The sequence below is a fragment of the Oncorhynchus keta genome, chromosome 25, assembly GCF_023373465.1.
Source record: "Oncorhynchus keta strain PuntledgeMale-10-30-2019 chromosome 25, Oket_V2, whole genome shotgun sequence".
Lineage (NCBI taxonomy): Eukaryota > Metazoa > Chordata > Actinopteri > Salmoniformes > Salmonidae > Oncorhynchus > Oncorhynchus keta.
The window spans coordinates 28,761,271-28,776,145 of NC_068445.1; the positions used below are offsets into that span (position 1 = coordinate 28,761,271).

Below are 14,875 nucleotides of genomic sequence, written 5' to 3' on the forward strand. Positions count from 1 at the left end.
TTAACCTCTCTGGGATATGTGGGACAGTAGCGTCCCACCTCACCAACAGCCAGTGAAAGTGCAGGGCTCCAAATTCAAAACAACAAAAATCTCAATTAAAATTCCTCAAGCATACAAGTATTTTGCACCATTTTAAAGATAAAATTCTCTTTAATCCAGCCACAGTATCTGATTTCAAAAATGCTTTACAGCGAAAGCATCACAAACGTTGTTAGGTCAGCACCAACTCACAGAAAAACACAGCCATTTTTCCAGCCAAAGAGAGGAGTCACAAAAAGCACAAATAGAGAAAATGAATCACTAACCTTTGATCTTCATCAGATGACACTCATAGGACTTCATGTTACACAATACATGTTTTGTTCAATAAAGTGCATATTTATATAAAATCTAATTTTACATTTGTGCGTTACATTCAGTAGTTCTAAAACATGTGGTGATTGTGCAGAGCGCCACATCTATTTACAGAAATACTCATTATAAATGTTGATGAAAATACAAGTTATACATGGAATTAGAGATACTTCTCCTTAATGCAAACGCTGTGTCAGATTTCAAAAAACTTTACGGAAAAAGTAAACCATGCAATAATCTGAGTACAGCTTTCAGACAACAAAGCAGCCAAAAAGATAGTCAACAGAAGTCAGAAATAGCATTATAAATATTCACTTACCTTTGATGATCATCAGAATGCACTCCCAGGAATCACAGTTCCACAAATGTTTGTTTTGTTCGATAATGTCCATTTATGTCCAAATAGCTTCTTTTGTTAGGGCGTTTGGTAAACAATTACAAAAGCGCGTTCAGGTCCAGCCGAACATCGGACGAAAAGTTCAAAAAGTTCCGCTACAGCCCATAGAAACTTGTCAAACTAAGTATAGAATCAATTTTTAGGATGTTATCAAAAATCTTCAATAATGTTTCAACCGGAGAATTCCTATGTCTGTGGAAAAGCAATGGAACGAGAGCTAACTTTCTCTTGACCGTGCCTCAGAGCCTGTGGCACTTTGCCAGACACCTGGCTCATTCCTCTCTCATTCGGTCCCACCTCACAGTAGAAGCCTCAAACAAAGTTCTAAAGACTGTTGACATCTAGTGGAAGCCGTAGGAAGTCCCTATTGTAGATGTTGGGATATTGGTTGCGTTAAAAAGAAGTCTCAGATTTCTCACTTCCTGGTTGGATTTTTCTCAGGTTTTCGCCTGCCATATGAAATCTGTTATACTCACAGACATCATTCATAGTTTTAGAAACATCAGTGTTTTCTATCCAATACTATAATAATAATATGCATATATTAGCATCTGGGACAGAGTAGCAGGCAATTTACTCTGGGCACCTTATTCATCCAAGCTACTCAATACTGCCCCTCTGTCACCAAGAAGTTAACAAACCATAGTTTTGGCAAGTCGGTTAGGGCATCTACTTTGTGCATGACACAAGTAATTTTTCCAATAATTGAACACCTTCTTAATATTTAGTTGCACCCCCTTTTGCCCTCCGAACAGCCTCAATTCGTTGGGGCATGGACTAATGTGTTGTTTTGTAGACTTGGCGTATGTCAAATGGTAGAAACCATTACAATGCAATATGAAATCTCCAACATTGCTTAGGATATTTTTTCCCTTGTATTTAATGAGAAGACGGTGGAATACCAGCGGTACGCAAAGAGGTGATCCGGAATAAGATCCGAGCCATAGGGAAGATGGCCAGAGTCTTCTCTGTTCTCAGGTGAGAAGGTCTCTCTCTCAGTAGCACACCAGACAGCATTATATTGTGTCCCAAATTGCACCCTCCTCCCTGTATAGTGCACTAGTTTTGACCAGGGCCCTAGGGCTTTGGCTATAAGTAGTACACTTTAGGGAATAGGTTGCCGTTTCAGACGCACCCAAAGACTAAAGACCTTGAGGTTGGGAGTAGACTGAAGTCTATTTTTAGTTTAGACTTGAGTCTAGTTCATGACATGACTGAAGTCAGTTAAGTGCATAATGAAGTGATGTTTGAAAACACAGTGCTGGTTCTGAGGTTTAATGAGCAGGCAAAAGTGAGTCACGACACAGCACCGTGGTGAGGCTGTGTAATGACATTAGCCAGCCACACAAATGCAATGGGGAAAGGGAGATGCAGATCGGCACAGAGATCCTAGAATTCACACATGTTCTATATGTAGGTCTATTAGTGGCCCATATACAGGGATGTCATTGGATGCTACAGAGGAGGGTTTTAACGTATGCAGTTACGTTAACTTCTCCTTTCTCTCCTGTTTCTCTCTCGTTCTTCAGGGAGGAGAGTGAGAGTGTGCTGACACTCAAAGGACTGACCCCGACTGGATCGCTGCCTCTAGGAGTGTTATCAGGCGGCAAACAGACCTTGCAGACTGGTAAGTAATTCCTTTCATCCTCCCCTGTCTACCCTCACCCTGCTGTCTCTGTCCTCCTCTCTCTCTTGTACCCCCAGCTCCACCCGTTTCCCATGCCCTACCCTCAAAGGGCCCTGGGGTGCCATGCAGTTTTAACCTGCACTAGAGACACAGCCTTACCCCAGTCACAGTAAACCGAAGGATGTACACTTCACTCAATGTTTTGCATTTTGACATGAATAAGTTCACTTTCGGGGAAAGAAACATAATAGACCCGGCTCTTCTGGAAACCATCACTGTCGCTGATGCCTACACCTGGCCTTTGTTAATGTACATTAGATGAACATCATGTTAGATTGCTGCCCTCACTCCTCTAGCTCACTGGGCTACTATGGGCCACACTGGTCACTATAAAGGGAAGATGTTGTGATTTGGGACACAACCTTCGTCTGTCTTAGGCTCTGTATCAAGCCAGCCGTCCCCGTGGGGTAGAGGGGGGACTGTGGGAGGGTGTCCGGGGGGTCGGCTCAGAGCCGCCTGTCACTGAAGTGGCCGTAGCCCTGATCTAAAGGTCAACCAGCCCAGCCAGCGGGGGAAATACACACACACACACACCAGGCCTGTCAGCAGGAAGGAGAGAAGGGCATGTTGGGGGCTGGTCTCCCAGGCGAGGCGGAGGTGTACTGAACGTCGCCACAAAGCTGTGAGCACTCGGAGAGAAACCACACGACGTGACCTTTACCAGAATGCCATTGTCTGTCTCAGGCTGCGTCCCAAATGCCATCCTATTCACAACGAGTGCACTGTTTATGACCAGACCCCTATTAGTAATTGGGACGCACCCTGTGTCTTTCGCCCCTCCAGTCTGACCAAGGCTTTAACATCGAGGATGCTAGGCTGACTGGCCAAGTTAAAACCCTGGATAGGTTGTGTGTTCTGGTTCATTACATCCCTGTTTGTCTTCACTGCTACGGTGATGTTTAGGGAAATGCTGAGCCGTTTTGACTGCAGTGCCAGTGCTCTTTGAAAACTAAAGGGGGAAATGCCTTACTTTAGCTATTGTATTCAGAGTTCTGTTATGGTCTCAGAGCTAGATTCACCATGTGTTATTCAGTGACACCAGTAACAGAGCACCTCATTAAGAACAAGTTGAATAGAAATATTAAAGCTGTCATCTCCTTTGAGAACTGAGCCATAACACACTTCATTAAGCAAGGAGATCCGTTCCCTTCTCCTCCCAGCAGACTTCGTCATTTGATTGTCGTGTCCCCCCCCATCTCTGTCCATCCACATCTAAGCCCTCATGACCCTTTAACTGCAGCTAGCAACCTAGATCTCCTGCAGACCGCTCTCACTGGTACTGTCCTAGATGACACTCTGTTCCCTATAGTGGCCTACTGTTGACCAGAGCCTTGTGGGTGCTCCTAATCCTAAAATAATAAATTGTCATTAGGGAGGCGGACTCTCATCACACTAAAAATGGTTTGAGGTGTATTTGAATTGTGCTGTTGCTCAGGGAGTAGCCTTTATAAGCATGTATAACCTGTTTTCCTGGTTGGTTGGCTCTGTCTGTTCTGTTATTGATGTTATTTGGTCTCTGCATTGATGACTCACTTTTCTCCTTCTCACCACTACTCACATTGACATAGCTGCCGCTGAGGCCGCGGAGGCCAAAGGTACGCAAGTGGTCCCTGGATCCCTCCCTCAGTGTCTTGTCCTTGTTTAACTTTTAACCTTTTCAAATGGGGCCTGCTTTAAATGTTCTATGCACTCCTGTTTTTGTCACTTTTGAAATGTTTGTTTTGTTATTCTTGTTGTACGTTCACTGTGTGTGGTTCATGAAATGCTTTGTCATGAATTGATGTACGTCACTTTGCAAAATGGCTGCTCTTGCATTACCCGTGCCTGCAACTACTGTGTGTGTGTGTGTACACAGTTGAAGTTGGAAGTTTACATACATCTTAGCCAAATACATTTAAACTCAGTTATTCACAATTCCTGACATTTAATCCTAGTATAAATTCCCTGTCTTAGGTCAGTTAGGATAACCACTTTATTTTAAGAATGAAATGTCAGAATAATAGTAGTTATTTTTCAGCTTTTACTTCTTTCACCACATTTCCAGTGGGTCAGAAGTTTACATACACTCAATTAGTATTTGGTAACATTGCCTTTAAATTGTTTAACTTGGGTCAAATGTTTCAGGTAGCCTTCCACAAGCATCCCACAATAAGTTGGGCGTATTTGGCCCATTCCTCCTGACAGAGCTGGTGTAACTGAGTCAGGTTTGTAGGCCTCCTTGCTCGCACATACTTTTTCAGTTCTGCCTACACATTTTCTATAGGATTGAGGTCAGGGCTTTGTGATGGCCACTCCAATACCTTGACATTGTTGTCCTTGCCACAACTTACTGGAAGTAAGTATCCTTGTGGTCATTGTCCATTTGAAGATCCATTTGCGACCAAGATTTAACTTCCTGACTGATGTCTTGAGATGTTGCTTCAATATATCCACACAATTTTCCTACCCCATGATGCCATCTATTTTGTGAAGTGCACCAGTCCCTCCTGCAGAAAAGCACCCCCACAACATGATGCTGCCACCCACATGCTTCACGTTTGGGATGGTGGTCTTCGGCTTGCAAGCCTCCTCCTTTTTCCTCTAAACATAATGATGGTCATTATGGCCAAACAGTTCTATTTTTGCTTCATCAGACCAGAGAACTTTTCTTCAAAAAGTACGATTTTTGTCCCCATGTGCAGTTGAAAACCGTAGTCTGGCTTTTTTATGGCGGTTTTGGAGCAGTGGCTTCTTCCTTGTTGAGCGGCCTTTCAGGTTATGTCGATATAGGACTCGTTTTACTATGGGTTAGAGGTCGACCGATTATGATTTCTTTTAACGCCGATACCGATTATTTGAGGACCCCAAAAACGCAGATACCGATTAATTGCCCGATTTAAATAAAATAAATATTAGAAAAATAATAATAAAAAACAATTTAATATATATACACGTATATTTTTTATGTATTTGTAATAATGACAATTACAACAATACTGAATGAACACTTTTCTTTTACCTTAATATAATACATCAATAAAATCAAATTGGCCTCAAATAAATAATGAAACATGTTGATGTTAAGTTCCTTGCTCAGAACATATGAAAGCTGGTGGTTCCTTTTAACATGAGTCTTCAATATTACCAGGTAAGAATTTTTAGGTTGAAGTTATTATAGGAATTATTGGAATGTTTCTCTATACCATTTGTATTTCATATACCTTTGACTATTGGATGTTCTTATAGGCACTTTAGTATTGTTAGTGTAACAGTATAGCTTCCGTCCCTCTCCTCTCCCCAACCTGGCCTCAAACCAGGAACACATCGACAACAGCCACCCTCGAAGCATCGTTACCCATCCCTCCACAAAAGCCGCGGGCGGCCCTTGCAGAGCAAGGTGAACAACTACTCCAAGTCTCAGAGCGAGTGACGTCACCGATTGAAACGCTAGTAGCGCACACCCCGCTAACTAGCTAGCCATTTCACATCGGTTACACCAGCCTAATCTCGGGAGTTGATAGGCTTGAAGTCCTAAACAGCTCAATGCTTGAAACATTGCGAAGAGCTGCTGGCAAACGCACTAAAGTGCTGTTTGAATGAATGCTTACGAGCCTGCTGCTGCCTACCATCGCTCACTCAGACTGCTCTATCAAATCATAGACTTAATTATAACATAACGCACAGAAATACGAGCCTTTGGTCATTGATATGGTCGAACCCAGAAACTATCATTTCGAAAACAAATGTTTATTTTTGTGAAATACGGAACTGTTCCGTTTTTTATCTAACGGGTGGCATCCCTAAGTCTAAATATTGCTGTTACAGTGTACAACCTTCAATGTTATGTCATAATTATGTACAATTCTGGCAAAATAATTACGGTCTTTGTTAGGAATGAATGAACTTCACATAGTTCGCAATGAGCCAGGCGACCCAAACTGCTGCATATACCCTGACTGCTTGCACGGAACGCAAGAGAAGTGACACAATTTCCCTAATAGGAATTTCATGTTAGCAGGCAATATTAACTAAATATGCAGGTTAAAAAAAAATGTGTGTATTGATTATAAATAAAGGCATTGATGTTAATGGTTAGGTTTGGTGCAACGACGGTGCTAAAACATCACTCGTTTGGCGAAGTAGGCTGGGATTCGATGAGAAATTAACAGGCACCGCATCGATTATATGCAATGCAGGACACGCTAGATAATCACTTGGTTGACATTACTAGTTTATGTTAAGATTGTCTTTTATAAGATAAGTTTAATGCTAGCTAGCAACTTACCTTGGTGTAACAGGTAGTCAGCCTGCCATGCAAGCTCCTCGTGGAGTGCAATTTATGGCAGGTGGTTAGAGCTTTGGACTAGTAACCGGAAGGTTGCAAAAACAAATCCCCAAGCTGACAAGGTAAAACCCACCGTTCCAAGGCCTTCATTGAAAATAAGAATGTGTTCTTAACTGACTTACCTAGTTATATAAAGGTGTATAAAAAAAAATTGGATGATTTCGGCCAAATCGGTGTCCAAAAATGCTGATTTCCGATTGTTATAACTTGAAATCGGCCATTCTGATTAATCTGTTGACCTCTCTTCTGGATCTAGATACTTTTGTACCTGTTTCCTCCAGCATCTTCACAAGGTCCTTTGCTGTTGTTCTGGAATTGATTTGCACTCTTCGCAAGTATGTTCATCTCTAGGAGACAGAACACGTCTCCTTCCTGAACAGTATGACGGCTGCATGGTCCCATGGTGTTTATACATGCATACTATTATTTGTACAGATGAACGTGGTACCTTCAGGCGTTTGGAAATTGCTACCATGGATGAACCAGACTTGTGGAGGTCTACAAAAAGAAATTCTGACGTCTTGGCTGATTTATTTTGATTTTCCCATGATGTCAAGCAAAGAGGCACTGAGTTTGAATGTAGTCCTTGAAGTACATCCACGGGTACACCTCCAATTGACTCAAATGATGTCAATTAGCCTATCAGAAGCTTCTAAAGCCAATTTTCCAAGCTGTTTAAAGGCACAGTCAACTTATTGTGTAAACTTCTGACCCACTGGAATTGTGATAAAGTGAATTATAAATTAAATAATCTGTCTGTGAACAATTGTCGTAAAAATTACTTCTAATGCATGAAGTAGATTTCCTAACCGACTTGCAAAAACTATAGTTTGTTAACAAGAAATGTGTGGAGTGGTTGAAAAACAAGTTTTAATGACTCCAACCTAAGTGTATGTAAACTTCCAACTTCAATGGTATGTATGTATATTTTTATATTTTAGTGGCAAGAAAAGGTATGTGAACCCTTTGGAAATAACTGGATTTCTGGATAAATTGTTAATAAAATTTTATGATCTTCATCTAGGTCACAACAATAGACAAACACATTTTGCTTAAACTAATAACAAACAATTCTACGTTTTCATTTCTTTATTGAACACACCGTGTAAACATTCAGTGCAGGGTGGAGAAGTACGTGAACCACTGGATTTAATAACTGGTTGACCCTCCTTTTGGCAGCAATAACCTCAACATTTTCTGTAGTTGCGGATCAGACCGTCAGAACGTCACAACGTTCCTCTTTACGAAACTGTTTCAGTTCAGCAATATATGGGATGTCTGGTGTCAACTGCTCTCTTGAGGTCATGCCACAGCATCTCAATTGGGTTGAGGTCAGGACTATGACAGGGCCACTCCAGAAGGTGTATTTTCTTCTTTTGAAGCTATTCTGTTGTTGATTTATTTCTGTGTTTTGAGTCGTTGCATCACCTCTGTTAAGCTTCAATTGGCGGACAGATAGCCTAACATTCTCCTGCAAAATGTCTTGATAAACTTAGGAATTTATTTTTCCTTCAATGATAGCAATCTGGTCATGATGCTCCCTCCACCATACTTTACAGTAGGGATGAGGTTTTGATGTTGGTGTTCTGTGCCTGTTTTTCTCCACACATAGTGTTGTGTGTTCCTTCCAAACAACTCAACTGTAGTTTCATCTGTCCACAGACTATTTTGCCAGTAGCGCTGTGGAACATCCAGGGACAGCAGTGGCTTCTTCCGTGGTGTCCTCCCATGAATACCATTCTTGTTTTAGTGTTTTAGATATACATCTCTGGAACAACCTAACATCTCTGTTGACGAGTCTACAATATGCAAGTCTTTAGCTGACATTCTAGGATTCTTCTTAACCTCATTGAGCATTCTGCTCTGTGCTCTTGCATTCATCTTTGCAGGATGGCCACTCCCAGGGAAAGTAGCAACAGTGCTGAACTTTCTCCATTTCTAGACAATTTGTCTTACTGTGGACTGATGAACATCAAGGCTTTTAGATTTTGTTGTTTTTTGTAACCCTTTCCACCTTTATGCAAGTCAACAATTCTTAATCTTAGGTCTTCTGAGATATAGACGACAAGAAAAATACTAATGTCAGTGTTATTAGTTTAAGCACACTGTCTATTGTTGTGACTTAGATGATCAGATCAAATTTGATGACCAATTTATTAAGAAATCCAGGTAATTCCAAAGGGTTCACATACTTTGTATGCATGCACCCCTTCAAACTAATGGATTTGGCTATTTCAGCCACACCTGTTGCTGACAGGTGTATAAAATCACGCACACAGCCATGTAATGTCCAAAGACAAACATTGGCAGTAGAATGGCGCGTACTGATGAGCTCAATGACTTGCAACGTCATTGGATGCCACCTTTCCAACAGGTCAGTTTGTCCAATTTCTGCCCTGCGAGAGCTGCCCGGTGGAAAAGTCTAGGCGCAACAACGGCTCAGCCGTGAAGTGGTTGGCGACACATGCTCACAGAACGAGACCACAGAGTGCTGAAGCGCATAGCATATAAAAATCACCTGTCTTCTGTTGCAACACTCACTACAGAGTTCACAACTGCCTCTGGAAGCAACATCGGCACAATAAATGTACGTTGAGAGCTTCATGAAATGGGTTTCCGTAGCTGAGCAGCTGCACACAAGCTTAAGATCACCATGCGTAATGCCAAGCTTCGGCTGGAGTGGTGTAAAGCTCGCCACCTTTGGACTCTTGAGTAGTGGAAACTCGTTCTCTGGAGTGATGAATCACGCTTCACCATCTGGCAGTCCGACAGAAGAATCCTGTGCCAATGCATAGTGCTAACTGTAAAGTTTGGCGGAGGAGGAATAATGGTCTGGGGCTGTTTTTCATGGTTCGGGCTAGGCCTCTTAGTTCCAGTGAAGGGAAATATTAAAGCTACAGCATATGACTTTCTAGACAATTCTGTGCGTCCAACTTTGGCAACAGTTTGGGGAAGCCTCGTTCCTGTTTCAGCATGCCCAAGATAAGTGTGGAATAACTTGTTCGACGAGCAGGTGTCCACATACTCATGGTAGTGTACATAATAGGACTCAAATGCCCAAGCAGTGGGCTCTTCATTTGGCAGGAAAGACTAGCTTGAACCTCAACCTGCACCAGACAGTTATGTTATTCCTAAGGCCGTAGGGGCATTGCAAGATCTGGACCATGGTAATATAAAGGCTAAGCCCAAACAGTCGTCACAGATACAGAGAGTCAGACATTAGTCCTAGCAGTGATTTGTAGACAAACTGTAGGCAGAGGCCACATGGGTGAGAGTCGGGGTTGCTGGTTTCCTTTCCACTGGTCCAGGCAGCTGGTCCCTGAGCAAAGCCAGCGAAGACTTCTAGCCCTCCCATCATCACTAATGGAGATGGAATATACCTCCTCCTGGCTATCCAGGGATATTTTCAGTCTAATCCTGTTATGCTACTTGGCTGTTGCTACTCTGTCACTGTCTGCTCCTGTTGACATGTTACTATCTTAGCACTCATACTCTCCTTGACCGCATGCACATTTTGAAGTAGTATCGGTAGTTTGGTTTCTGTCCAATGATATTGATATTATGTTTATCTGAGCATGTTTTATGTACGACTCACCTATTAAGTACCACTGTTTGCCTTTCCTTGCAATGAATCATTTCTCACTGATGTTAAGAGGTATTAAGGTGTTTGTGACACTTCAGCTGTTAGTTATAACTCCAGATCTCTGGTTGTGCAAGAGTGCCCATTTGAGTGCAGTTTTGTAGATCACATTATCATAAAATCAACTCAAACTACCATTTTAGGGTGTTATTTTCCTGTTATTCTAAATGTTCACATTCTTTGAAACATTATGTGAAAAAATGGAATAGTTACTTACTGTATATATTTTCTTTGTGGTTTCTCCTTGGAACTTGGAATGTTACAGTAAGTCCCACATTCACTATGAGGTGTTGTAGCTTGTTCAGTGGTTTTGCCAACCGTACAGTTTCTATCCATACGACTTGCTGTGTTTGTGTATTCAATGTATGTCTGCACTGTTTTCAGTCTGTCAGCTATTACCTGCATTTGGTAACAAAATAACCTGGAGTTCACTAAGGGCATACAATTTGACCGAATCAAGGCAAAACTGAGAATCTGCACAAAAAAGCTGTAAATTGTTTCATTTTGCAGGTTTTACCTACAATTCCTTATAGCAGATCCTTCAAATACACTGAACAAAAATATAAACGCAACATGTAAAGTGTTGGTCCCATGTTTCATGAGCTGAAACAAAAGATCCCCAAAAAGCTTATTTCTCATGTGCACAAATTTGTTTACATCCCTGTTAGTGAGCATTTCTATTTTACCAAGATAATCCATCCACCTGACAGGTGAGGCATATCAGGAAGCTGATTGAACAGTGATCATTACACAGGTTAACCTTGTGCTGGGGACAATAAAAGGTCACAACACAATGCCAGAGATGTCAAGTTTTGAGGGAGCGTGCAATTTACATGCAAACTGCAGGAATGTCCACCAGAGCTGTTGCCAGAGAACTGGATGCTATTTTCTCTACCATAAGCCGCCTCAACGTTGTTTTGGAGAATTTAGCAGTATGTCCAACCGGCCTCACAACCCCAGACCACATGTATGGCGTCGAGTGTGTGAACGGTTTGCTGATGTCAGAGTGCTATGTATGTGCTGGGGTTATGGTATGGGCAGGTGTAAGCTATGGACAACGGGCACAATTGCATTTTATCGATGGCAATTTGAATGCACAAAAATACCATGGCAAGATCCTGAGGCCCATTTTTTAAAATAATAAAAGGTATCTGTATTCCCAGTCATGTGAAATCCATAGATTAAGACCTATAATGCATTTATTTCAATTGACTGGTTTGCTCAAATGGACTGTAACTCGTTAAATTCAATGAAATTGTTGCGTTTTATATTTTTGTTCAGTATAATGGCTAACTATTTTTCACTAACGAAATGTGTAAGTATTCAAAGCATTGTTTCCTTTGATTTTTAATTGTCCCTCTTTCGTTTCTTCCTTCCAGCCATTCAAGGCTTCTCTCCCAAAAGGAAGATCAAGGACTTTGCAGAGGCACAGAGCCTGGACAAAGTCAACGAGAGAATGCCCCCACGCAAGGATGGCCAGCAGCCAGTCAACCCAAATGCCCCCAAGAATGGCACAGACTAGACCTGGAGAGGGACTCCCTCTCATCCCCACCAGCCCCAGGCCATGGCCCTGTCTCATACACCCAAATTATCTTTGTCTCTTTTAACTCTGTCTTCTATCTTGCTCACTCCCTCCTCATGTTCTCTCTCTCTCATCTTTCTCTGTCTCATTGAGGATTTGCCCCCAGCTGGCCTATACAGTTGGACAGGCACAGAACGTGGGTAGAGAAGACGGCACAGCATTGGGAGAATGGTTTCAGCCACCATGCAGTAAAACCATATGAATAAAACACATTTTATTTATTCAATTAAATTATTAGGAATGTCATAGCTACAATTTTATGAAATTATACATTTCTAAGATGTTTAAATGTCTAAGCATACTGACATTCTTATAACAATGGTAAATGTCAGAGTGAAAACCGTGAAGACCATTTTGTAAATTTGAGTTGATGAATGAGGTGGTTATTGAAGGATACCTTATTATCTGTTCTTAGTCAAGTAAAGTTTTTCTATTTATGTGTTTCACAAGGGAAAAGTTGAGTGTGTCTGCTCTTATACATTTATTTAAATTGTGTATTAACTGGAGAGAATTATGAGAACTAGATGTGAGACACCATTGCAGAAGATTATTTTATACCTCCAGTAGAAGTCCAGTAAAAACACCAGCTGTTTTTTATTTATTTTTTGGTCCAATTTCTTTGAAACCACTGAATGCTGTTTAGATATTCTTTGGGTCAATGTGTTCCTCCTGTATTTTAAAGTTAGGGTAAACTGTTTAATCTTTCAACCTTGAGAAACTGCCCTGGGGCGGCAGGTAGCCTAGAGATTTAAGATCATTGGCCCAGTCACTGGAAGGTCACTGGTTCAAATCCCCAAGCCGACTAGGTGAACAATCTGTCTGTGCCCCTGAGCAAGGCACTTAAACCTAATTGCTCCTGTAAGTTGCTCGGGATAAGAGCATCTGCTAAATGACATGTGAATGTACATTTTCCAAATCGTATGGAAAAAATTGTATATGGAAGAATTGATTCTAGTTTGCTACCATTATTGATGTGTCGTGTCAAGGGATGGTGGTTAGTTTCTCTGGTTTTATGTGTTCTGTATAGTGTTGGTGTTGCTTGCAGGCTGTCACCAACCAACATTTTTACCAGTGTGCTTAACTGTAAGCAGTTGGGGGGGGGATTATATAATATATTTAGATAATCTTCTGCAAAACCAAAGTCTGATTGAAAGGGGTTATAGACATACAGTATGTATTGGTACATCTCCAAGAAGACTTGGTGGTGGCACTGCTATTTGGTTAGCTTTTCTGGGACATTGAGCTGAGAGTGGCCAACTGTTCTGCAGAGTGATTTTCTGGATGGGTAAAGAAACATACATACCAATCTAATATCAAGGAAGAACAACCAGTGTCCTCTTCTCAAGATGGAGGGATAATATTTCCCATGGAGCAGATGGGGGAAAAACGCTCATATTGTCCCAAAATTAACTCCATGTTAATTTGAGATAAGATTTGTGTTATAATACTACTAATAATGACACTTTGATTTCATATTGCTCTCTACACTACAGAAAGGATGTTTTGGGGGTTTCTTGACTCCATCTGTTGATTTGATGCATTTGTGTTAGATGACTCCAGTGTGATGAACGGAAGGGAAAGCTGGGCTACAATCAAACACTTTAGTTGCTGGCAGTTTGAGGAATGCTGTAGCCCGAAGAGTAGTAGATTGAGTCATTCTCAGTGATGCTGTGAGGATTGTTTTGGGTATTTCCTTTCTCTTTATCATGTATCCCACAGACTGACACAATTCTCAGTATTGGTGGTAGTGCAAAGTTGGGGGCCAACTACAGACTCTATACATTGATCATGCAGTAAAAAAAGAAGTAATTCCTGATGTTTCTTCTGTGTTCATTTGATTGAGTGTCTTGAGTAATTATGGTCTTGACACCTTTTTGTCTTTATCACCTCCATGGCAGGAATGAGGACTGGACACTTTCGTAACACCTGTTCCGAACCCTTTAATGATTGACTTTAGGACTTGTGACTCGAACCGGTGCTTAGAGTTTTAGCCCTAGATTTTTTTGGGGCGCTAAAACTGCTTCTGACACATGTAGTTATTCTATTGTCTTCAATCATTCAAGAAAAGCATTGATTTGTTATTCTCATGTGAATTTTCCCTTTTATAATATATTATACAGCTTTAAAACAAGTTGCTTTTAATGTGCCATGCCACTTCCTAAACAAACACCAACACCTGTGTGTGACTGGTGGGGGAGAATGGCCTGTTCTTGTGTTCAGTGGTCATGGAGAGATCCTGGAGCCTGTTTCAACTCAATGTGGGTCAGGTTCATTGAGTTGTCACTGCGTAGATGCTTATTTACAGCCCCTTTTTGTTAGTAAAATAAAACAATCTACTGTATTGTGGGTTCAGAAAATGGTCAAATGATGCTCTTTAAAAAAAAAAACATTTAAATCCCACATTCTCAACCGCTTAAAATGTTGGTTTGGTGTGAAGTTAGCTAGGATTTAGGGGGGAGTAGAGGCCCCATAGTAGGGCTGTATTCCTGACCTCTTGTCAGTTTAAATATATCTCAGAATGTACAGAAATGTCATTCAAAAGTGTTTAGCTGTTAAAAGGATGAAAATAATCCTTTCGTCAAGTACAGTACTTGTCATGCGAGGCCATGAAATCTTAATCTATGTAGATGAATCACTTGAAAAATAAAATGTAAATACTAAGCGTTTCCCTGTCCTGGCTGTCTGAGTTTTTAGCTCTGAGGATTTTACAATGGTTTGCCAGATGCTTTCTCACGTCAATGCTCTTGTTAAATTCTAGTCTCCCTTGATCTAAGTTATTCTACATGTTGCTCATATTTTCTCTCCATGTCAGGTTGAATAGGTGGATGCATGTCATTGGGTTCTTCAGTGTTTAAATGTTGAGCCCTAAATGTTGTTTATAAATATCACAA

The 14,875-nt window shown here is 41.2% G+C and overlaps 1 protein-coding gene across 8 annotated transcripts in view; it reads left to right on the forward strand.

Moving 5' to 3' along the window:
• Window positions 1–14,650, forward strand: part of LOC118358498 (serine/threonine-protein phosphatase 2B catalytic subunit gamma isoform-like) — a 42,833-nt gene extending 28,183 nt beyond the window's left edge. The window contains exons 11-14 of one of the 8 annotated variants that reach the window (XM_035736394.2): window positions 1,639–1,729; window positions 2,281–2,378; window positions 4,007–4,033; window positions 9,137–11,775. In XM_035736394.2, coding sequence (XP_035592287.1) covers window positions 1,639–1,729; window positions 2,281–2,378; window positions 4,007–4,033; window positions 9,137–9,273 — 353 coding nt within the window. In that variant the 3' untranslated portion in view covers window positions 9,274–11,775. The other 7 variants (XM_035736392.2, XM_035736395.2, XM_052479073.1 and 4 more) reach the window with 7 other exon arrangements.
• Window positions 14,651–14,875: the final 225 nt, after the last annotated feature.